Here is a 25,444-nt window from a genome sequence, read left to right as displayed (position 1 = left end):
AACATTTTCCATGATTATAAAAAATATCCCTCCCTTTCCCCCCACCCCCCGCTTTCCCCTTTGAAATTCCATTCTCCATCATATCTCCTCCCCGTCTTTTTTTTTTCTCCCCAGCCTTGCATTGGGCAATGCACCTGTTCTGCAGGCACACCTGTTTGGGCGACGCCCACCTCCCGCAGGCCCCGGGACCCGCCCTTGCAGGGAGAGGCGTCCTCGCAGGGGCCTGGGAACCTGCGCTCTGGGCGCGCGCTCGGGAGGAGGGGGCCACACTGGGCACCCGTGTCCACTGCCCGGGAAGGGTGGTGGGGAGAGGTGAGACCCGGTTATGGAGGACCCCGAGGACCTGGACGCCCTCATGGACGATCTGGACTTTCTGCCCGGTCACTTCCACCTGGAGCTGGAGCTCAACTTGGAGCCGCGCTCGCCTGCCCCGCTGCGCGCCCGGGACCTGAAGCTGCAACGGGAGGGTCTGCTGCAGGAGCTGGAGCTGGTCTCCGGGCCCCAGAGACCCGCCGTGCGCCACCTCCTGGGTGCAGTGGCCTTCTACCTGGACGAGCTGCCCGAGGCCCGCCAGCGCTTCCTCGAAGTGACCCGCGAGGACCCGGGCAACCTCAACGCCTGGGCCAACTTGGCACACGTGTACGGACGGCTGGGCCAAGAGGAGGAGGAGGAGGCCTGTGCCACGAGGCTGGCCGTGCTCATGGGCCTGGAGATGGACCCCGAGGGGGACGCGGGGGAGCCCTGGCTCCGAGCCGCGCGATGCCTGGCCGAGCAAGGTTATGCGCATGGCTTGGACGTGGGTTGCACCAGCTCCGAGGAGCGCGCGCGGGGGCTGGCAGCGGGCATCGCGCTCTACGACAAGGCTCTCGGATACGGGCAACAGGTTGGTGCTGCAAGGGACTTGCCGTTTTGTTGCGTTGTGTTTTTTGTTTTGTTTTGCTTTGTTTTTCGAGGTAGGGTCTCACTCTAACCCGGGCTGACCTGGGATTCACTATGGAGTCTCAGGGTGGCCTCGAACTCATGGCGATCTTCCTACCTCTGACCTCCCCCCCCCCGACCAAGTGATGGAGTGAAAGGCGTGCGCCACCACCACGCCCAGCATTTCTTGCTCTCTTTTGCACGGATGCCCTTGCCATTCCTTGCACCACCACCACGCCTGAGCCTTCCTGGAACCTACCTGCCTGCCTACCTGTCTCCGTGCGCCCCGGGCGGGGATCCAAACGCGGGGGGGGGGGAGTTCTCTCGTCCCTCCTATTTTTACCTGTGAAGCCTAAGGACCCTGGTTCGAGGCTCGATTGCACTTGACCCCAGCCTGTGCGCAGCCACCCGACAGACCTCCTCGGCCCACCCACCCTTGCTGACCTCACTGCATCTCTAAATCGCCCATACCAGCCCAGCGTCAAGGCCATCCGTGTGTAGTGTCCGTCCTTGCCCTCCTGCCCCATGGTCCCCCCAGCAGCTAGTGCCCGGGAGGCCGCCTCCTCGCCCCTACCCACTGGCTGACGCATGAGTCCTAGGCTTCCAGCCGCATTTGAGGCCATTCCTCAGACATCCCTGCAGACCAAGGACCCCCATCGACCCACAAACACTGGCCATTGCACAGATCTGTGGGCAAGGCTCAGCTCAGCGCCTGGGGCTGTGGTGTCTCCTGAAAGCCCTGCCCCGACCTGGGAACCAGACGCACCCAGGCCAGCTCATGAGGGCCGAGCCCCAGAGCTCAGTTTCTCTCTGGCTGCTGGCCAGCATCCTGTCACTTTTGCTACATACCCTGTTCCTTAGACACAAGTCACTGGGTCCAACCTTTACTCCAAGGGAGAGGCCACACATTCCAGTAAGTGGGGCTCACTGCCTGCCGCTGATGGGAGAGTGATGGGTGGGCGGGGAGGCTATTTAACCCCTTACATGACCCTCTTACCACAGTTCAGAGGGCGCCCCAACTTCTGGGACAACATAGAACAAGGCCAAGCTAATGACAATGATGTTTTCTTTTTATTTTTCTTTTCTTTTCTTTTCTTTTCTTTTCTTTTCTTTTCTTTTCTTTTCTTTTCTTTCTTTCTTTTTGTTCATTTGTATTTGTTTATTTGAGAGTGACAGACAGAGAGAAAGAGACAGAGAGAGAGAATGGGCGCGCCAGGGCCTCCAACCACTGCAAACGAACTCCAGACACGTGTGACCCCCTTGTGCGTCTGGCTAACGTGGGTCCTGGGGAATCGAGCCTTGAACCAGGGTCCTTAGGCTTCACAGGCAAGTGCTTAACCGCTAAGCCATCTCTCCAGCCTTTTTTTTTTTTTTTCAAGGTAGGGTCTCACTCTAGCCCAGGCTGACCTGGAATTCACTATGCAGTCTCAGGGTAGACTCGAACTCTTGGCGATCCTCCTACCTCTGCCTCCCGAGTGCTGGGATGAAAGGCATGCGCCACCACGCCCAGCTTGACAGTGACGTTTTCTAAAGCTTCGGTGGGTGGCACGGCTCTGTTCACAAGCCTCCCACACACCCTTCAATGCCTTTCCACAAAAAGTCGATAAGGGGACCTTGTTGAAGAGGTGACCATGAGAACCTGACTCAGAGGGCATGAACTTAAGGGCAGTAACACAGGGTAGAAGCTGAGAGAAAACTTGGGCTCAAAAGGCCCAGGTCCAGGGCTGGAGAGATGGCTCAACGGTTAAGGTGTTTGCCTGCAAAGCCTAACCACCTGGGTTCGGGTTCAATTCCCCAGTACTCACGTAAAGGAGGATGCACAAAGTGGTGCGTGCATCTGGAGTTTGTTTGCAGCAGCTGGAGGCCCTAGCATGTCTATTCTCTGTCTTTGTCTGTCTCCCTCTGCTTGCAAAGAAATATATATTGTTTTGCAAATTTTTATTAACAACTTCCATGATTATAAAAATATCTCATGGTAATAACTAACTTCCCTCCCTCCACTTTCCCCTTTGAAACTCCATTCTCCATCATATACCCTCCCCATCTCAATCAGTCTCTCTTTTATTTTGATGTCATGATCTTTTCCTCCTCTTATGATGGTCTTGTGTAGGTAGTGTCAGGCACTGTGAGGTCATGGATATCCAGGCCATTTTGTGTCTGGAGGATCACGGTGTAAGGAATCCTACCCTTCCTTTGGCTCTTACATACTTTCCACCACCTCTTCCACAATGGACCCTGAGCCTTGGAAGGTATGATAGAGATATTGCAGTGCTGAGCACTCCTCTGTCACTTCTTCCCAGCACCATGATACCTTCTGAGTCATCCCAAGGTCACTGCCATCTGAAAAGAGAAGATTCTCTACCCAAAGTGAGAGTAGCATTAATATAAGGGTGTGAACATTAAGAAAAGTGCTTACTGGGCAGTTTGATGAGCATAGTATATACATTTAACCAGACAGCAGCAGACGTTACACCCCTAGGGCTCATGACTACCCCTGTTGTAGGTTTTCAGTATCAGGGATGTATTCCCTCCCATGGAGCGGGCCTCCAGTCCAATTAGAGGGCAGTTGGTTTCCACCATGACAGATGTGTCATTATTGCCTGGCTGGCAAAATATAAGGCTTGCAGTGTCCACTGTTGAGTATCTTCACTGGTGGTATCTCTTTCTCCCATTGAACTACATGTAGAATGGCTTCTTCCAGCTTTCTGTCAGCTGGTCTCCATGGAGGAGGCTATTAGCTCAGTTCCAGCAGGATTTCTCAGTGGCCTTGCAGCCCAAGTATGCAGAGTCTTCAGCAATATATATTTTTTAATACCCATATCCAAATTCCAACTCCTAGAGATCGCAGTTCCATCCGCACTTGGCATCTCCAAGTGTCCTTTCCCACTCATTACAGTAGGAGAGGCTTCCTTGTTAGTAAAAGTGGGATATCTGAGCCGGGCATGGTGGTGCACTTTAATCCCAGCACCTGGGAGGCAGAGGTAGGAGGATCACCGTGAGTTTGAGGCCACTCTGAGACGACATAGTGAATTCCAGGTCCAGGGCAGCTGGGGCTAGAATGAAACCCCACCTCAAAAAGAAAAAAGACCCCTTCCCCCAAAAAAGGTGGGATATCTCTTTTGCTAATGTCATAATTAAGAGTAAATATATTTAAACATATTTATTTATTTATTTATTTATTTATTTATTTATTTATTTATTTATTTGAAAAAAAAGAGAGAGAGAATGGGTGCGCCAGGGCCTCCAGCCATTACAAATGAACTCCAAACGCATGTGCCACCATGTGCGCCTGGCTTATGTGGGTCCCAGAGAGTCGCACCGGGAATCCTTTGGCTTTGCAGGCAAGCACCTTAACCGCTAAGCCGTCTGTCCAGCCCAAGAGTAAATATTTGTCGTAGGTTGTGACCTTTAACCCCAGCACTTGGGAGGCAGAGGTAGGAGGATCGCCGTGAGTTCGAGGCCACCCTGAGACTACAGAGTGAATTCCAGGTCAGCCTGGGCTAGTGTGAGACCCTACCTCGAAAAAACAAACAAATAAAAGACTGGCAAGTAAACAGAGGCCACCTCCTCTCTGTCCACCCGGTCAGCACAGTTACAGAGGGCACTGCCCAGCCTGGGGAATGTCTAGAGACCGCAGTGATGAGCAGGGTGCAATAATGACCCGGGAAGAGGGTTGACTGCTCCCTTTAAGCAGCTGTGATCAGGAGAGAGGTAGATGGAACCCCTCCACCTCCTGTCATTTGAGGAGTAGATGGCACGATACTTATCCTGTACCTTGACAGAGTATGTGCTCAAGAAATAGGGCAGGGCTGGAGAGATGGCTCAGCGGTTAAGGCTCTTGCCTGCAAAGCCCGTCCACTCTCCAGATCCCGCCTAAGCCAGACTCACAAAGGTGAGGCAAGCGCAATGTCGCGCGTGCCCACTAGGTGGCGCAAGCGTCTGGAGTTCGATTGCAGTGGCTGAGGCAATTCTCTCTCTAGAAAAAGAAAGAAAAGAAATAGGGAACAATGAAGACTTCAGCTCTCGCTGTGTGTCATCTCGGCTTGCTTCACAAACGCTTATCACTAGTAATCTTGGCATCAGGCTCCTGTGATTGTCCTACCAAATGATGGAGTGATGTGGGGCATGTCTGTGGTTGCTGAATGTCTGTACGTTGCATTGCATTAATCACCTTGCCTAAGTTTCTCCCCTGGAAGTAGATGCGTCCCCAGCTGGCTGAGGTCACAGACCAGTGTCACGTGATCCTCATCCCTTAAGTGCTGGATACCAGAAATCGTGCTTTCTAAATTTTTTTTTGTTTATTTTTATTTATTTATTTGAGAGTGACAGACACAGAGAGAAAGACAGATAGAGGGAGAGAAAGAATGGGCGCGCCAGGGCTTCCAGCCTCTGCAAACGAACTCCAGACGCGTGCGCCCCCTTGTGCATCTGGCTAACGTGGGACCTGGGGAACCGAGCCTCGAACCGGGGTCCTCAGGCTTCACAGGCAAGCGCTTAACCGCTAAACCATCTCTCCAGCCCCAGAAATCATGCTTTCTGCACCTCAACCAGCGTCCCAGACAGTGACAGTGGAGGTGGACTTCAGTGACACATGAGAAACCCAATCTGGCATCAGAAGTGACCCAGAAAATCCAGGTCCTATGGATGGAGTGAATTCCAGAGAGGCAACGCTCCTTTTCAGGCTATGGGGCCAAAGAAAGCTCTGCAAGAGACGGGAGCTATCAGGTGGAGGGAATTCCCACTGAGGTGTACACAAAGACTGTCAGTAGGAACCTGCAGAGTGGGAAGGCTTCAGAGACACTTGGCTTGGAGCAGGGGATGAGGCCCAGATATATAAAAGATTCTGGCCTTTTCTGACAGAGAGTCACCAAAACAGACTTGAGGTGGAATTCCTTCTTTTAATGTTTTTTTTTTTTAATTTTATTTATTTAGAGATGAAGAGATGGCTTTTGCAGTTAAGATGCATGCCTGTGAAGCCTAAAGATCCAGGTTCAGTCCTCCAGGTCCCACGTAAGCCAGATGCACGTGGTAGCACATGCATCTGGAGTTCGTTTGCAGTGGCTGGAGGCCCTGGTGCATCCATTCTCTCCCTCTCTCTCTCATTCCCTTTCTTTGTCTCTAATAACAAATAAATTAATTAATTTAAAAAAATAAATTTTATTTATTTATTTTAGAGAGAGAGAGATGCAGATAGAGTGAGAGAGAATGTGTGCTCCAGGGCCTCCAGCCACCGCAAACTCCAGACGCATGGCGCCACCTTGAGCATCTGGCTTCCATGGGTGCTGGGGAATCAAACCTGGGTCCTTGGGCTTCACAGGCAAGCTCCTTAACCACTATGCCATCTCTCCGGCCCTAGGTGGAATTCCTCTATTAGTCCTGCCCACTGTGCAGTGACATCAGGAGTTTGCAGGGCAAAGGAAATCTCCTTACTTTTACAACCTTTTTTTTTTTAATTATTAACTTATTTATTTATTTTTCAAGGTAGAGTGTCGCTCTAGCCCAGGCTGACCTGGAATTCACTATGGAGTCTCAGGCTGGCCTCGAACTCACGAACTCATGGCGATCCTCCTACCTCTGCCTCCCGAGTGCTGGGATTAAGCCTTTTAAGGGAGGAGTCTCTAACTAAGGTCTTGATACTTGCGTTATGTGGATGACTCACTCATGACTCTGGTTGCTAGTTAGGGGCAAGGAGAAGGCGCTAGATTAGAGTCATAAATCAGAGTTTTTTCTGGCTCTGCTGTCCCACAGCGGGCTGTGACTACGTGTCTCCTGGTAAAGGGCATGGCATTTATGCTCTAATAAGGAGGCAGTCTGAAGCTTTGTAGGAAAGAGCGTATGATTGCCCTGAAAAGCTACAGATGTAGGCTCCAAAATCGCTTCCCACCTTTTCTCTTAGCTTGTTGGACCCCAGAAATTTTTTTTTTCTTTTTATTTTTTACAGAAAGAGACACAGGGAGAGGGAGAGAGACACACGGAGAGAATTGGCGCACCAGGGCCTCCAGCCGCTTCACTGGAACTCCAGACGCTTGCGCCACCTAGTGGGCATGTGCGACCTTGCGCTTGCCTCGCCTCTGTGCATCTGGCTAACATGGGATCTGGAGAGTTGAACATGGGTCCTTAGGCTTCGCAGGCAAGAGCCTTGACCACTAAGCCATCTCTCCAGCCCGGCCCCAGCAATTCTAACCTACTTACAGTTCTCCAAACAGCGTGTGCTTCTCCGCCCATCCCTTGGTAGGATGCCCTCTGTCTGGAAAACATCCTGTACCTAGCAGAGTTTAGCCACATGTCACCTGTCCTTGAGAGCCGTCCTTGCACAGTTTCCGGTGGGTCCACACCTGGCCCTCCTGAGCACTTACTTGCTGACTTTGTGCTAGGTGGAAAACCTGTGGTCCAACCAACACGTGCAAGCACCCTGCCCGACGGTACAGAGATAGTCAGTGGTGGTTGAAGGATTCCACACTTTCTGCCTCAGCAAAGTGGTACACAGAGACCCTCACAAGCAGCTCCCAGAATTCTTGGGCAGGGCCGGGCGTGGTGGCGCACACCTTTAATCCCAGCACTCGGGAGGCAGAGGTAGGAGGATTGCCATGAGTTCGAGGCCACCCTGAGACTACAGAGTGAATTCCAGGTCAGCCTGGGCTAGGGTGAGACCCTACCTCAAAAAACCAAAAAAAAAAAAAAGAATTCCTGGGCAGGGGTGTTGACAGGGATGAGACAGCAGGTGGCCGTGAGGTCACGTGTCAGGAAGATGCGCAAAGGCAGAAGGTGCAGAGACTCGGGTGGGAAAGAGGAGTGACTGCCAACTGCAAGGTTGATACTTGGGAGTGGCTACAGTGGCATGTGCCGGGCAAAAAGTTTTCTACCTGAGGGGAAGGTCTGGTTAAAGCAGGCAGGGATGAGCCCAGGGGGAGGCCCCTTGTGGCCTGAGGACCAAGGGTTGCTGGAGAGCCACAGCTGTTCGTTTGCTGACTCCCCCCCCCCCCCCGCCGCTGCAAAGAGATCTGGGAAATTGAACAATTGGTCAGTGACCTGAAATAAGCAATGCTTGTGTGTGAGCTTTCCATCTCTGCCCGTCATTCCTCCTGTTTTCTTTTTTTTAATTAATTAATCATTTATTTATTTATTTTTGAGAGCGACAGACACAGAGAGAAAGACAGATAGAGGGAGAGAGAGAGAATGGGCACACCAGGGCTTCCAGCCTCTGCAAACGAACTCCAGACGCGTGTGCCCCCTTGTGCATCTGGCTAACGTGGGACCTGGGGAACCGAGCCTCGAACCGGGGTCCTTAGGCTTCACAGGCAAGCACTTAACTGCTAAGCCATCTCTCCAGCCCTTTCTTTTCTTCTCTTTTTCAAGCTAGGGTCTCACAATAGGCCAGGCTGACCTGGAATTCACTATGTAGTCTCAGGGTGGCCTCGAACTCATGAAGATCCTCCTGCCTCTGCCTCCCTAGTGCTGAGATTAAAGGCGTGCACCACCATGCCTGGTGGCTGTTTTTTTTTGTTTGTTTGTTTTGTTTTTTGTGGAGTGTTTATTTGGTCCTACTTGCATATATCTACTAAGCAAGTGTTCTACCACTGAGCTATAGACCTAGCCCTCTTCTTTCTTTTTTAAAAAATTATTTTATTTTTGAGAGAGAGAGAGAGAGAATGGGCACGCCAGGGCCTTTCAGCCACTGTAAACAAATTCCAGACACGTGCGCCCTCTTGTGGTGCGTGTGTGATATTGCGTGCTTGTGTCACTGCATCTGGCTACATGGGACCTGGAGACTCAAACATGCGTTCTTAGGCTTTGCAGGCAAGAGCCTTAACCGCTAAGCCATCTCTCCAGACCACTCCCCGCCTCTCTCTCTCTCTCTCTCTCTCTCTATTTGTTTATTGCGTGTTTGTTTGTTTGAGGTAGGGTCTCACTCTAGTCCAGACGGACCTGGAATTCACTATGTAATCTCAGGGTGGCCTCGAACTCATGGCAATCCACCTACCGTGAAAAAAATTGAAAAAAAAAAAAACAGAACAAGAGGGTGGACCATGAGTCCACGAGCTAGGCGCTGGGCACTTGTGTGGTTTTCATAGAGCTTCTCCTTTGATCGCACAGAGATGCTGGACTCTCAGGTTATTAATGCTGTTCTGTTGATGAACAAACAAAGCATCAGAGTCTAGCAGCGACTTTACACAAGTCTGTCAAAGCCCAGGCTGCGGGGGGGGGGGCAGCATTCCTGAGGCCCTGGCATCTGCCTTCTGGTGGCCTCAGAGCCAATCATCTTTGCCTCTTGGTGCTTCCGGACCTGCCACTGAGTTCTCTCCCTATTTAGCTGGTGAGTTTGAGCACCAGGGATCCCTGTTCCCCTATACAGGACCCTGGTGCCAAACTGCTGTTGTTACCCCTTGGGCCCGTCATGCCTGCAACAGAAGAGGGATTACTACACGCAAGATGCACGCAATAACCACCTAGTATTAGACGCAAGCCTCATGACCCCTCTCCCCTACAAAGGACGTGTGACTCCCTCAGCCCCCCCCCCCCCCCGCCCCCATCCCCAGCTGCTGCAGATCCTGGAGTCAGCCTTAGACCTGGGACAGTGGAAGAGAAAAGCATGACTCCTCCCAAAGTCAAGATGACTCTTGCGGCTTCAGGACAGACAGAAGACCTAAGGAGATGGCGCTCTGTCTGCTCAGTGTGAATTCCGTGGAAGAGCCACCCAAAGAAAATGCCAGGCCGGGACGAGTTCACCTCCAAGGCATTCCACCCAACCCCAAACTCCCTTCACCCGGCCCCATTTATCACCTCCCTCTGCAAGCAAGCTCACAAGCTTCCAGAAGGTGAGCGGGGCCCATTTGCACATCCAGAGGCTCTGGGCCAGTGAACTCTCCTGGATTCCTAGGGAAGAGGGATGAGGACCTGGGTAGGGCTCAGACTCAAATGCTGTCTCTCGCCACACCCAACAAGCCATGCCCATGAGAACGTCAGCACCTAAGGGCCGGGGAGGACCTTTGGCAGCCTGACCCGCCAGGCCAGGTCAGGCACTGGGTGTGCTGGTGTGTGGCTTGGGTCGCGACACTGGACGTTCCAGTTGCGCAGGAAGGATGGATTCCTAGGCAGACCCGCCACCTTGTGACTGTTCAGCAGTGCCAGCCTCACCAAGGCCAGCGGGTGAAGAATGGGGCATTGGTGAGAGGCAGACCACAGTGTGAATGGTGGCCCTTCCCCTTTGGGGGTGTGGGGCTGGGCTGTTTCCTCTTGACAAGCTGCTGTCCCCGTGTTCTGAGCGCCCTGTGACGCAGGAGGAGTGGCTCGTGTTTTTAATGAGTCCCATCAGCTCTCAGGGACAAGTGCTCAGGAGCGCAAAGTGCAGCCGTGGGGCAGAGTTCACCCTGCAAGGCAAATGCAGTTGCTGAGAACCACCAAGTTGGCAATATGGCCTGTTCAGATGCGTATGGATTTATAAACCAGGGACTCAGGAAAAGATCTTGAAATCCTTAAAGTCTCCAAGCACCCAACATTCCTTCTCTCTTTTGTTTTTTAATTTTTTTTGTTCATTATTTATTTATTTATTTATTTATTTATTTATTTATTTGAGAGCAACAGACGCAGAGAGAAAGGCAGATAAAGAGAGAGAGAGATAAAGGGAAGAGAAAGGAAGGGAGGAGGGTACTTAATAGGTTGATATTGTATATATGTAAGTACAATGATTGAGATGGGGAGGTAATATGATGGAGAATGGAATTTCAAAGGGGAAAGTGAGGAGGGAGGGAATTACCATGGGATATTTTTTTATAATCATGGAAAATGTTAATAAAAAATCAAAAACTAAAAAAAAGAGAGAGAATGGGCACGCCAGGGCCTCCAGCCACTGCAAACGCACTCCAGACGCGTGCGCCCCCTTGTGCATCTGGCTAGCGTGGGTCCTGGGGAATCGAGCCTTGAACCGGGGTCCTTAGGCTTCACAGGCAGGCACTTAACCGCTAAACCATCTCTCCAGCCCTCTTTAAAAGGAACTAAATTTTGTAGAGAAAAAAAAAAAAAAAGGCTCACCTTTGGACCTGCCTGAGTTGATGCAATTGCTGCCAGGTCTCCAGCCTTTGTGCGTACAGGAACGTGGATCTCCACGCTTCCCGGAGGACCACCGTTTCTGACCCCTTGGCTCACTGGAAAAGGATGCTCTACTCTTTTATCCACCCTCTGCGGTGAACCCAGCACAACAAGCTTCAAACTCCATGCAGCCTGTTACCACACAGCAGAGTGCTGACTCAAGAATTTGTTTGACACCCTGTCTACAAACGCCAAACTTGGGGGGACTGCAGAGATGGCTTAGCCATTAAAGGCCAGGTGCACAAAGGTGAGGCAAGCGCAAGGTCGCACATGCCCACTAGGTGGCGTAAGCGTCTGGAGTTCCATTGCAGTGGCTGAGGCCCTGGTGTGACAATTCTGTCACTCTAGCTCTCTCTCTCTCAAGAATTTTTCTGTTTTTTTAATTAAGAAAAGGGACATGTTCGGACTACCAGGCTGAAGAGATGGCTTATCGGTTAAGGTGCTTGCTTGCAAAGCCTAAGGACCCAGGTTCCACTCTCCAGATCCCAGTAAGCCAGATACACAAAGGTGAGGCAAGCGCAATGTCGCACATGCCCGCTAGGTGGCGCAAGAGTCTGGCGTTCGATTGCAGTGGCTGAGGCCCAGGCACCTCAATTCTCTCTCTGTCTCTCTCTGTCTCTCTCACTCTCTTTCTGTCTCTCTAAAAAAAAATGGAGCTAAGGAGATAGCTTACTGGATTGAGCACTTGTCAGGTAAGTACGAAGGTCTGAGAGGGTCTGAGTTGGATTCTCTGGCACCCATGTAAAAGTCTGGGTGTGGGGCTGGAGAGATGGCTTAGCTGTTAAGCGCTCGCCTGTGAAGCCTAAGGATCGCGGTTCGAGGCTCGATTCCCCAGGTCCCACGTTAGCCAGATGCACAAGGGGGCGCACGCATCTGGAGTTCGTTTGCAGTGGCTGGAGGCCCTGACGTGCCCATTCTCTCTCTCTATCTGCATCTTTCTCTCTTTGTCTGTAGCTCTCAAATAAATAAATAAAAGTAAAAAAAAAAATTTTTTTTTTAATCTGGGGTGTGGTCATACAGGTCTGCAAATCCAGTCCTACTGGCAGGAAATGGGGAGAAACAAACAAACAACAACAAAAAAAAAACTGTAAAATAGGGCTGGAGAGTTGGTTGAGCAGTTAGGGTGCTTGCCTGCAAAGCCTAAGGACCCAGGTAAGCCAGGCGCACAAAGGTGATGCATGAGCAAGGTAGCACACGTCTGGAGTTCGATTATAGTGGCTGGAGGCCCTGGTGTGCCAATTCTCTCTCTCTCTTTTTTTGGTTTTTCGAGGTAGGGTTTCACTCTAGTCCCCAGCCACTCTTATTTTTAAAAAGACCAGTCTGTTGGGTTTGCCTCAAAAATAAATAGATATAAAAAGAAAATGGAGAATAGCTGGGCCTTAGTTCATTGGGGTGGGGGGAAACCTGGCAGCTCTGAGTTGACTGATAGATAGATCACAAAGACAGAAGGAAGCGCCGGGCGTGGTGGTGCACGCCTTTAATCCCAGCACTCGGGAGGCACAGGTAGGTGGATCGCCATGAGTTCGAGGCCACCCTGAGACTACATAGTGAATTTCAGGTCAGCCTGGGCTAGAGTAAGACCCTACCTCAAAAAAAAAAAAAAAGAAAGAAAGAAAGAAAAAGGATGGGGCACTGGAGGGATGGCTTAGTGGTTAAGGTGCTAGCCTGCAAAGCCTAAGAACCCAGGTTCAATTCCCCAGGACCCACATAAGCCATATGCACAAGGTGGAACAGGCTTCTGGAGTTCCTTTGCAGAGGCTGAAGGTCCTGATGTGCCCATTCTCTCTCTCTCTCTCCAATATAAGTAAAAATAAAATATAAACAAATTAAAAAAAAAAAAGAAACGAAAAAAATGGTAGACACCATACAAACTGTAGCTCTTTCCAGCTATATAGTGTGGAAGAAATTGTATTTCAAGTTAGAAACACCTGGCTCGGAGTACCAGCTCAGGCAGGCAAGTTTCTGTAGGTGCCTGTCCGAACGATGAAAATCATGGCCCCGGGGTGAGTGCTGTCTGAACCCCACTAGGTCTGTGTCCCCCTGATCAACAGCCGGTCTAGGGGTGACCGACTTCACTGCAGGCCACACGCTGGGCTCTGCCCATTTCACTCCTAAGAAACCACCCAGGATAGCCATCTCCCCACTCCAAGGCGACAAATCCCTGCTACTGATGACTGTTCCAGGGATCCCCTCTTCCCACCACACCCAGGCTGCCTCAGCCCCTACCAGGACCCCTGTGCACTCTGTAGTCTGCAGAGGTTCCACGGCTGGAGAGAGAGGTGGTGGCATTGCTCCTGTCGTGAAAACTGTCACCTCGGAGTTTCCTGTAACCAGAGTGGCCGGGAAGGGCTGGGTTGTAAATCCTAATGCTAACTAGTGCGTGGGACCTTGGGGAAGTCACCCCAACTTTCTGGTTTCAGTGCCATTGGAGACATAAAGAAACCAATAACGTGGCGCACGCCTTTAATCCCAGCACTCGGGAGGCAGAGGTAGGAGGATCGCCGTGAGTTCGAGGCCACCCTGAGACTCCATAGTCAATTCCAGGTCAGCCTGGGCCAGAGTGAGACCCGACCTCGAAAAACCAAAATAATAAATAAATAAATAATTAAGTAGGGCCTCAGAGCAGAGGTACCCAGGAATGCTGGCTGAACTGAATGTCGTGGGAGTTGGAGAGTTGGTGGGGGAATGTGGGGTCCTTAGCGGAGCAGCTGGGGGTGGGGGATGAGGAGATGGACGCAGAGGAAGGGGCTGGAGGCGAAGTTGCCCGTGTGCACTAAGGGTTTTTATTGGTTTTCATTAAAATTCCTTCCCGAGGCAGGAAGAGCTACTCTCCCATAAATAACAGCATCAATATTTTATCCGGTGCCCAAGTCGGTCTAAAGGCACAGTGAGGTTGGCAAGAATGATAATGGGAGAACATTGCGCGTGGGGATGGGCAGGCTGAGCTGGGCTCACTTAACATGCCCAGAGGGGCTTTCTCAGGATGGTGAGGTGGTTAGGCGTGCCCAGGGGGATGGCTGGAGCCACGGAGGGGAGAAGAGGGGAACTGAGTGGGGCCCCAGCCCTGGGCGGAGATGGTTGGAGTGGGGAGGACCCATGATCCCCACATGCTCTGTGACCATTAATCTTATGGGACATTCTTTGGTTTCCAAGACTGCCCAGCCCAACACTGGCAGCAAGCTCAGGTCAGGCATCAGATATATTCAAAGCCAAAGGCCTTCCCGCTGTAACTGCTGTCTTCTGGGGTTCAGGTTCACAAGCATGGGAACTTGTGAACAAAGGCTGGCATGCCTCAGGAAGCCCCTCTTCCCGCCCCCCCCCCCCAAACATACAGCAAGTTCTTCTCTGCCTCCTAGATCCCGATGGAGGAGAAAAGAGGCTGGTACATCTCCATGGCAACTCTCTTCATCAGGTCAGTCAGGGACTGGTGAAGGGTTGGTGATGGTGGGAGAGGAAGGGCCTGGAAGCCCAGGTAAGCCATGGGGCACAAGACGGATGGACGCTTCCCCGGGCACCGGCTGCCAGCTGTCTCTTGGCCAGAGGCTCACAGGTACCATGTCAGCGCCCTTGGGAGAACCGGGAGGAGCGGCCATCGGCCATAGCTATCTCTCTGTTTGCCCACAGGCTAGATGGCATCCTCCTGGAGCTGGGTACTGGGGATCAGAAGAGGTTGCCTGCCTTCAACCGTACCCTGGCCTTGCTCGGACAAGTTCTCAAGTCCTCAGACCCCCTATGCCAAGGTGAGGGACCCCAGGCTGGGGTGGAAGAGGGGCCTCTATCCTTGGGTCCCTGTCCCTGTCAGTAACTCAGCCTGGTCTCTTGAGCAGTCTCTCTCTCTCTCTCTCTCTCTCTCTCTCTGTCTGCCTCACTCTGTCCTCTATGGCTGTCCTCAGGAAACCCTAGCCATCCTTGTCCTGGCGGGCACACGTGCCACTTGTGAAACCCCTTTGCCAGGCAGCAACAGGGATGCTGCCGGAGAGGGGGACTGCACCCCCGAGAGGAAGCAAGAGTTCTTTTACAGCAGTTGAAGGGGCCACTTACTAGGTCTAATACCTCACAGGTCATTTGTGCAGTGTCCACATCTGGGTGGACAAGCAGACCTCTTGTTATCAGATTGAGTGCATTGTAAGTTGTTTTTCTTGAGAGCGGCCATTTGTATAAGAGGCCTTCAGGGTCATTAAAGATGAGGCTCGGGGGCTGGAGAGACGGCTTAGCCATTAAGAGGCATTTGCTTGCAAAGTCAAAGAACCCAGAGTCAACTCCCCAGGACCCACGTGAGCCAGATGCACAAGGTAGGGGGGAGGGCGCATGCATCTGGAGTTTGTTTACAGTGGCTGGAGGCCCTGAGCACTCATTCTCTATCTGCCTCTTTCTCCTCTTTCTCTCTCTCTCTCTCAAAATAATAAATAAATAAAAATAAAAATAGTTTTTAGGGCTGGAGAGATGGCTTAACCATTAAGGCGTTTGCCTGCAAAGCCAAAGGACCCAGGTTCGATTCCCCAGGACCCACGTTAGCCAGATGCACAAGGGGGCGCACGCATCTGGAGTTCATTTGCAGTGGCTGGAGGCCCTGGCATGCCCATTCTCTCTCTCCCTTTCTCTGCCTCTCTCTCTCAAATAAATAAATAAAAATAATTTTTTTTAAAAAGTAAAGAAAAAAATCGCTATACATTGCATGCAACCCTATACCTTAAAAAATATTTTTTTTTAAAAAAGTTCAGGCTTGCGGGCTGGAGGGATGGCTTAGTGGTTAAGGCATTTGCCTGCAAAGACAAAGAACCTAGGTTTGACTCCCCAGCACCCACATAAGCCAGATGCACAAAAGTAACACACACACACACATATATAATTTATTTATTTGAGAGAGAGATATACAGAAATAGGCAGGTAGAGAGAGAAAGAATGGATGCGCCAGGGCCTCCAGCCACTGCAAACGAACTCCAGATGCGTGCGCCCCCTTGTGCATCTGGCTAACGTGGGTCCTGGGGAATCAAGCCTTGAACCGGGGTCCTTTGGCTTCACAGGCAGACGCCTTAACCGCTAAGCCATCTCTCCAGCCCCCACCCTTCATCTTCATGGGGGCCAACCCTAGGGAGAAATGGAAGTCGTGAGGCCAGGAAGGACAAGGCTAGTTCCTGTCTCTCCTTGCCCCGCCACCTCCACGGCTCCTTAGACGCCCTCTTCTGCCCTCACCCAGCTCTGGCCTGGTGCTATCTTGGCATGCTACTGGAGAGGAAAGACACGTTCTCTACCACTCCCATGGGCATCCATGACTACGGGTACTCAGGGACTGACCCGCTGGACTGCTTCGGCAAGGTACATGTCCTGGCCAGTCCCACCCTGTGGACTGGGAAGGGGCCCCACTCCCTGCCTCCTCTCCAGTGAGACTGCTACTTCTCTGGATCAATCCAAATGTGTAGCCCACCATCCAGAAAGGACTCTGTTATGGGGTCCGGTGCTGGACAAGTAAGACCACCGACTCACGAAACGTGAGGCAGTTTTATCGGGTACAAAAAAAGAAAGAAATGAAAAAGAAGAAAGTCTGGTGTATTAGATCTGCACCCTAGAGGTTGGGATCTCAGGGTGCAGCCCCGAACTGTTGGAAATAGCCACATGATGTTTATAGAAAAAAAAAAAAAGGATGGGAGCTAATCCATAACTCACAATTCACATGTGACAGTTATAGCCATAAAAGTAATTTTAAAGCCAGGCGTGGTGCCGCACGCCTTTAATCCCAGCACTCAGGAGACAGAGGTAGGAGGATCACCGTGAGTTTGAGGGCACCCTGAGACTACATAGTGAATTCCAGGTCAGCCTGGACTAGAGTGAAACCCTACCTAAAAAAAAACAAAAAAGTAATTGTAAATATAGTGGGGAATTCAGTGCATCTTAGAAGATGATAGGGAAGAAAGAAAGAAAGAAAGAAAGAAAGAGAGAGAGAGAGGGAGGGAGGGAGGGAGGAAGGAAGGTAGGAAAGAGAGAAAGAAAGAGAGAAAGAGAGAGACAGAGAGAGAGAGAGAGAGAAAGAAAGAAAGAAAGGAAGGAAGGAAGAAAGGAAGGAAGGAAGAAAGGAGGGAAGGAGGGAAGGAGGGAAGGAAAGGAAGGAAGGAAGGAAGGAAGGAAGGAAGGAAGGAAGGAAGGAAGGAAGGAAGGAAGAAAAGGAACTTGTCAACAGGTCTGTTGGTCAGTTACAGGAAGTGCCTGGGGGGTGTGAGGTAGACCTTAGACCAGGGGTGTCCCACTTATCTCCCCTTAGCAAAGCCTCCTTTTTATCAACCACCCCCATCTGCTTAAACAAGCGTTTCACGCCATTCTTTTATGAGCTCCTACAAGAAAGTGACTTCTATTTTTCCCTAAGCTAGATATTAAAAAAAAAAACGTACAGAGGGCTGGAGAGATGGCTTAGCAGTTAAGCGCTTGCCTGTGAAGCCTAAGGACCCCGGTTCGAGGCTCGGTTCCCCAGGTCCCACGTTAGCCAGATGCACAAGGGGGCGCACGCATCTGGAGTTCGTTTGCAGAGGCTGGAAGCCCTGGCGCGCCCATTCTCTCTCTCTCCCTCTACCTGTCTTTCTCTCTGTGTCTGTCGCTCTCAAATAAATAAATAATTTTTTTAAAAAAGTCGAGAAATATAACATTTTGCTCACTTGACAAACCCTACTTTTTACCTCCCCTCTCCATCCTCTCAGATAAAGCAAAAAAAGAAACAAAAGAAAAAAGAGAAAACACTCGCTCATGCCTGTTTCTCCCTTCCTAAGACAAAACCCTTCCCGCCCAAGCTAGCTCAAGCTCATCTCTCCACCCTTGAAATAAGCCTTGAGATGTTGTCGCTGAGGTCTGTGGCCATCACAGTCCCCTTGAATTGTTCCAGCCCATCACAGTGGCATAATGGAGGGAAGATGAAGTGAGCGGGGGGCCTCCTTACCAGCTCGGCCCTCAGGCCATGTGACTCTGAGGCAAGTTTTTTTTTTTTTTTTTCTTGGTTTTTCAAAGTAGAGTCTCACTCTAGCCCAGGCTGCCCCGGACTTCACTATGTGGTCTCAGGGTGGCCTCAGATTCATGGCGATCCTCCTACCTCTGCCTCCCGAGTGCTGGGATTAAAGGCGTGCGACACCACACCCAGCCATTTTTGTTTTTCATTTTTTGTTTTATTTATTTAGTTGAGAGCGACAGACAGAGAGAAAGAGGCAGAGAGAGAGAGAGAGAGAGAATGGGTGCGCCAGGGCTTCCAGCCTCTGCAAACGAACTCCAGACGCGTGCGCCCCCTTGTGCATCTGGCTAATGTGGGTCTTGGGGAATCAAGCCTTGAAGCGGGGTCCTTAGGCTTCACAGGTGCGCACTAAACCACTAAGTCACCTGTCCAGCCCATTTTTTTATTCATTTTTTTTATTGGCAACTTCTATACTTACAGACAATAAAGCATGATAATTCCTTCCCCTCCCTCACTCTCCCCTTTGAAACTCCACTCTCCATTATATCCCCTCCCCCTCTCCATCAGTCTCTCTTTTATTTTGATGTCATCATCTTTTCCTCCTCTTATGATGGTCTTGTGTAGGGAGTGTCAGGCACTGTGAGGTCATGTATATCCAGGCCATTTTGTGTCTGGAGGAGCACGTTGTAAGGAGTCCTACCCTTCCTTTGGCTCTTATGTTCTTTCCGCCACCTCTTCTGCGATGGACCCTGAGCCTTGGAAGGTGTGATAGAGATGTTTCAGTGCTGAGCGCTCCTCTGTCACTTCTTCTGCCTTTTGGGTCATCCCAGTGGTCACCATGAGGCAAGTCATTTAGAACAGGCAGCCACAGGCAACTACCAACATGGGTGGAAAGAGCTGAGGTCCGACTTGATACCCCCATTAAGCATGGGGTACTAGAGGCTGACTCTGGCCATGCCCACTCAACACTCCCGGAGAAGCTGAGGGAGGGTTTGTTGAGCGTGACAATGAACGAGGCAGTGAGTTAGGCTCCGGGGAGATGTCCCGGGCTTGGCCCCAAAGTGCTGGGTCCCCCCGCATGTGGCCGAGTGTATGTAAGGACTCTCGCGCTGCGGTGATGTCCGTCTGTGACCCGCGTGGCAGACACGCACGTGTGTGTTGGCTCTTGCCCCTCCCTGCCTCCCAGGCCATCAAGATCGCCAAGGAGCAACCTCCCATCCTGAATCGCCTGGCCAAAATCTTCCACTTCCTAGGGAAGCAGGATATGGCCCTTGGAACCTGCAACATGGCCCTGGACGTGCTTGGAGACCCGCAGCTCAACTGGCAGGCGTACTGTACCAGGGCCAAGGTGAGTCGGCTTGCAGACGCACCTCGCCCACGCCGTGGGCAATCGGCCAGCGAGGGCCAGGAGGCCAAAGACCCTGGTGTCTCAACCAAGGGCCCTGGAGCCCTGGCCATAGGAGAGAGCTTAGAGATCATCTCTGGGAGTCCAGATCGCCCCTTGCCTGGGCCCAGCTTGGCCTCTGGAATCCCGCAGAGCCACCTGCTGGTGGGGGCACAGACACCCAGCGGTGAGTTCACTTTACTCCAAGTTAATAAGTCCTTCTCCCCAGTCTTCTCTAGTGCCTTTTTTAAACTTGGTTTTTGTCTTAGGTTGGAGAGATGGCTGAGGGGTTAAGGCATTTGCCTGCAAAGCCAAAGGATCCCAGTTCAACTCTCTAGGACCCACATAAGCCAGATGCACAAGGGGGCACATGCATCTGGGGCTCATTTGTAGTGGCTGGAGGCCCTAGAGTGTCCATTCTCTCCCTCTCTCTCAAATAAATAAGTAAAAATAAAACATTAAAAATATTAGCTGGAGGGATGGCTTAGCAGTTAAGGCGTTTGCCTGCAAAGCCAAAGGACCTACGTTCGATTCCCCATGCATCTGGAGTTCCTTTGCAGTGGCTGGAGACCCTGATGCACCCGTTCTCTCTTTCCTTCTTTCTCTGTCAAATAAATAAAGAAATAAATAAAAATATTTTTAAAAATTAAAAAAATAGTTTTCAAAACATACTTTATTTATTTATTTGAGAGAGAGAGAGAGAGGCAGATAAAAGAGAATGGGTACGCCAGGGCCTCCAGCCACTGCAAACAAACCCCAGACACAAGCGCCACCATGTGCATCCGGCTCTATGTGCATACCTGGGGAATCGAACCTGGGTCCTTAGGCTTCGCAGGCAAGTGCCTTAACCACTAAGCCATCTCTCCAACCTTTTTTGAGAAAGAGAGAGAGAGAGAGAGAATTGGTGAACCAGGGCCTCCAGCCACTGCAATCGAACTTCAGATGTGTGCACCACCTTTGTGCATCTGGCTGATATGGCTTCTGGGGCATGGAACCTGGGTCCTTAAGCCTAAGGACAAGTTTCATAACCGTTGAGTTCTCCACCCTCTTAGCACCTTTCCTGGGATCTAGTGCCTACCCCCGTGATCCTGGTCTTTCTTCAGCAGTACTGAGCAGGAAACTCCTTATCCCTGTAGTTGGCACAGTTAATGTCACCAAAGGTACACTCTGTGATAGTAATCTACAAGACAGTCCTGCCAAGCTCTGCTTCTCACTCCAACACGTCAGTTGTCAGGGGCGACGTAATCCCCACAAGCATCCTGCGGGAGGTCAGACGTCTTGGCCTATGGATGAGACCACCGGGCTGTAGAGGAAGGAACATACAACTTCCCGGAGCTCCGTTCAGTTAGTGGGAACTCCAGCCTTCTCTCTCTCTCTCTCTCTCTCTCTCTCTCTCTCTCTCTCTCTCTCTCTCTCTCTGTGTGTGTGTGTGTGTGTGTGTTTTCTGCCTTTCTGTGACTCCAATGGTCACACTTTCCAATCAGATGATCTGTGTGTGTGTGTGTTTCCTGCCTTTCTGTGACTCCAATGGTTACACTTTCTAATCCGATGATCTGTGTGTGTATGTGTGTGTGTGTATGTGTGTGTGTTTTCTGCCTTTCTGTGACTCCAATGGTCACACTTTCCAATCAGATGATCTGTGTGTGTGTGTGTGTGTGTGTTTTCTGTGACTCCAGTGGTCACACTTTCCAGTCAGATGATGACCCAGGGAGGGAAGGACAGCAGGAATGGGAACTCACAGGTCTGTGTCGAAACTTCAGCCCCTCTCTGTGACCCAGGAGCCCAAACCTGTCCAGGACAGCCCTTCCCAACCTGCCGCTCCCATCTCACCCGCTCTCTTCCATTGCCTGTGCCCTCCACGTACAATGCGTCTTCCCTTCCCTCTGCGGACCCGACAGAACCACAGCTTGTTTCTAATCAGCCCCCTGATAACAGTCTCCATTCTTTTTTGGCTTACCGTCTTCTTTAGAAAAAAAAAGTTTTGCCGGGCGCGGTGGTGCACGCCTTTAATCCCAGCACTCGGTAGGCAGAGGTAGGCGGATTGCCATGAGTTCAAGGCGACCCTGACACTCCATAGTGAATTCCAGGTCAGCCTGGGCTAGAGTGAGACCCTACCTCGAAAAACCAATAAAAAAAGTTTTTTTAAATACTTTGTTTTTATCTATTTATTTCAGAGAGGAAAAGAGGAAGGGAGATAGAGAGAGAGAAAGAGAACGGGCATACCAGTGCCTCCAGCCACTGCAAACGAAGTCCAGATGAATGCACCACATTGCATGTCTGGCTTACGTGGGTCCTGGGGAATCAAACTGAGGTCCTTTGGCTTTAAATCTCTTTTTAATTTTAATTTTAGAGAGTAAGAGAGAGAGAGAGAATTGGCACACCAGGGCCTCAGCCACTGCCATCGAACTCCAGATGCTTGCGCCACCTAGTGGGCACATGCAACTATGTGCCACCTAGTGGGCACGTGCAACCATGCTCTTGCCTCACCTTTGTGTGCCTGGCTTGCGTGGAATCTGGAGAGTCGAACATGGGTCCTTGGGCTATGCAGGCGAGCGCCTTAGCTGCTAAGCCATCTCTGCAGCCCCTGTTTTCCTTTTAAACAGTGACCACTCCATAACACGCTATTTACCTATTCATCATGTTTCTCTTCCCACTAACATACAAGCCCGTGAGATAGGGCCTCTGTCATTTTGTTTTCTATTTGCATCCTCAGTGTCCAGCAAATAATAAGCACTTAAGGATCTTGAATGAATGAATGAATGAATGAACTGAACATCTGCTAGGGCCTTGCTGAGCTATTATTTCTCAGTTGCCAAGAGAGAGATTACTATCGGGAGGCAGAGGTAGGAGGATCTCTGTGAGTTCAAGGCCACCCTGTGACTCCATAGTGAATTCCAGGTCAGCCTGGACTAGAGTGAGACCCTACCTCGAAAACAAAAAAAAAAAAAAGAGAGAGAGAGAGAGAGAGAGATTATTAGTGGACTAACATTCCATCTGTAGAAATGGGGCTCAGGGGCTGGAGAGATGGCTTAGTGGTTAAGGCGTTTGCCTGCAAAGCCAAAGGATCCTGGTTCAATTCCCCAGGACCCACGTAAGCCAGATGATCCAGGGGGTGCACGCATCTGGACTTCTTTTGCAGTGGCTGAGGGTCCTGGCATGCTCATTTTCTCTCTCTCTCAGATAAATAAATAAATAAATAAATAAATTTTAAAAATTAGGGTTCAGAGGTTGTGAAACTTCCTCCATGTCACATGGCTGATTGTATGGAGGGCAATCCATACATATTTGCTTATGTGTTCATGAATGAATGAGAATTTTTTTTTTCTTTTTGGTTTTTCAAGGTAGGGTCTCACTGTAGCCCAGACTGACCTGGAATTCACTATGTAGTTTCAGGGCGGCCTCGAACTCACAGCGATCCTCCTACCTCTGCCTCCCATGTGCAGGGATTAAGGGCGTGCACCACCACGCCCAGCATTCCATCCACTCCCTCGACTCTCCAGACAGGGAAACAGGCCCAGAATGGGGAGTGGCTAACCCAAGTTGGCACAGGACTAAGACTTAGGGACTCTCGGCGCCCCAGCCTGCAGTAAGAGGCTTTTTGGTTGGTGTTGATATACAGCCTGCCTTTTTTATTTATTTATTTATTTATTTGAGAGCGACAGACACAGAGAGAAAGACAGATAGAGGGAGAGAGAGAATGGGCGCACCAGAGCCTCCAGCCTCTGCAAACGAACTCCAGCCGCGTGCATCTGGCTAACATGGGACCTGGGGAATCGAACCTGGGTCCTTTGTCTTCACAGGCCAACGCCTTAACTGCTAAGCCATCTCCGCAGCCCCCGGCCTGGCTTCTTCCATGTCAGCTAGGAGGCAGACGTCACAGGTGGTGTGGGCTCTCTGAAATGACCCTCTGTCTCGCCTCAGGTCCACATCAGAGCCTACGTGCATGACCTAGAATGTGTCAAGATCGGGATCGGGAGCATGCCTGACAGGAGCCACCTGGCCTGCGCCAAAGCTGATCTTGAAGAAGTCATCAAGGTGTCCCCACGCCTCAGGACCTACCTGGACATCGGCCAGGTAAGATGGTCAAGAGTTTGAGAACCGACTGACCCCTGCCAGGCAAGACTTGCGCCCCGAGGACAGAGGAGTAAGGGGTGCCCAGCCCCCCTGCCCTGCTCCCCCAGCTGTTTGGCTGACTGGATGCAATAATATGTGTACCGGGGAAGGGAGCTTGCCTGAAGGACTGAGCATAAAGCCTTGATGTGCCCGAGGGAAGGGTTCCTGACAGGTGGCCACGTTGCAGATACTCACGTGAGGACTTGGCTTGGGGGTCATGTGACTAAGCAGGGTGAGGCTAGCCCTGAAATCCCAATAGGTTCTCCCCCCAGGGGGTGGGACCAAATTTGTGATTGAGAAAAGGGGGGAGTAGAGATGCTTGAGGCTGTTTTTTGTTTGGTTGGTTAATTTATTTTTAAATGTTTACTTTTTTTTTTATTTGAGAGCAACAGACAGACAGACATAGAGAACGAGGTAGATAGAGAGAGAAGGGGCGCACCAGAGCCTCCAGCCACTGCAAACGAACTCCAGACGCGTGCGCCCCCTTGTGCATCTGGCTAACGTGGGTCCTGGGCAATCGAGCCTTGAACCGGGGTCCTTAGGCTTCACGGGCAAGTGCTTAACTGTTAAGCCATCTCTTTAGCCGGACGTGTGTGTGTGTGTGTGTGTGTGTGTGTGTGTGTGATTTCAAGGTAGGGTCTTGCTCTAGACCAGGCTGTTCTGGAATTCACTCTGTCATCTCAGAGTAGCCTCGAACTCACGGCGATCCTCGTACCTCTGCCTCCCGAGTGCTGGGGTGAAAGGCGTGCTCCACCATGCCTGTCAGCCCGGTTTTTAAAATATATTATTTATTTAAGCCCAGCACTCAAGAGGCAGAGAGGCAGGAGGATCGCCGTGAGTTCGAGGCCACCCCGAGACTACACCGTGAATGCCAGGGCAGCCTGGGCTAGAGTGAGACCCTACCTCGGAAAAATAAAAAAACCCACAAAAATATTTATGTATTTACTTATTACTTATTTATGAGAGAGAGAGAGTGTGTGTGCATGCGTGTACGGGTGCCCCCCCCCCAAGCCTCTTGCCGCTGCAAGTGAATTCCAGATGCATGCACCACTTTTGCGCATCCGGCTTTGCGCGCGTCCTGGGGAATCGAACCTGGGTTTTTGCAAGCCGGGCGCCTTGAGCATCTTAGCCACCCACCCCCCTCTGGCCGCGGAGCTGGGGAAGGAGGGAGGTTTCGGGCCCCAGCGGCAATGCTCCACCCTGCAGGTCTACTACTACATGGGCGTGGATGCCATGCGGGAGCTGCTGGCGGTGGACGAGGCTGCGCTCGACCAGGCCCTGGTCTTCCTGGCCAAGGCCCAGGAGACGGAGGTGGGCGCCGCGCTGCCCGAGCTGCAGCTGCTGCGGGGCAAGTGCCTGCGCGTGCGGGGCGAGGAGGCGGGCGCGGCCGCCTGCTTCCAGCGCGCCGTGGAGCTGGACGACGCGGGTTCGAGGCGCGCCGAGGGCTTCGGCTGCCTGCTGGAGGCGCTGCTGGCGCAGTGGGGTCAGGCGCGGCTGAGCGACGCGGAGCTGGCCCGGCAGGTGGACGCCTGGCTGCGCCGCGCCCAGGGCAAGTACCCGGCCGTGCACCTGCGCCGGGAGCTGCGGCGGGTGTGCAGGGGACACACCCGGGAGGTCCTGGGACTGGCCGGGGCCCTGGTGGGAGAAGGCCGGCCGGCCCTGGTGCGGCTGCTCTTGGACACCATGGATGCCCGGAGGGACGGTGCGGTCACCCAGCAGTCTTCCTCCTTGCTCAGTCCCTGGGTGCCCGCGGCTGGGGCCCTGGTGGGGGCGGGAAGGACTGGGCCAGAGGCAGGCCAGCTGGCACAGGGAGCGGGCCGCATGTGATTCCTTTTGGGGATGGATGGAGAACAGAGAGAGAGAGAGTTCAAGGGTCTACAAGTGACACCTTGGCACCCGCACTCATTGTGCAAGAGACAAGCAGGGAGGTGGCTTGCTATGGTGGTTTGATTCAGGTGTACCCCGCCCCCCCCAATAAACTTAGGTGTTCTCAATGCTAGGTTTCCAGCTGAGGG

The 25,444-nt window shown here is 51.7% G+C and overlaps 1 protein-coding gene across 1 annotated transcript; it reads left to right on the top strand.

The window, feature by feature from the left end:
* The first annotated feature begins 231 nt into the window (after window positions 1–231).
* On the top strand, window positions 232–25,444 carry Ttc22 (tetratricopeptide repeat domain 22). Its single transcript, XM_045139372.1, has 7 exons — window positions 232–883; window positions 14,361–14,416; window positions 14,629–14,744; window positions 16,202–16,320; window positions 19,119–19,280; window positions 23,238–23,390; window positions 24,636–25,444. The coding sequence occupies exons 1-7, from the start codon at window positions 326–328 to the stop codon at window positions 25,254–25,256; spliced, it is 1,785 nt and encodes a 594-aa protein (XP_044995307.1). The 5' UTR covers window positions 232–325; the 3' UTR covers window positions 25,257–25,444.

This window comes from Jaculus jaculus, chromosome 21, assembly GCF_020740685.1.
Source record: "Jaculus jaculus isolate mJacJac1 chromosome 21, mJacJac1.mat.Y.cur, whole genome shotgun sequence".
Taxonomy (NCBI): Eukaryota; Metazoa; Chordata; class Mammalia; order Rodentia; family Dipodidae; genus Jaculus; species Jaculus jaculus.
This window is presented reverse-complemented; position numbering and strand designations above follow the sequence as displayed.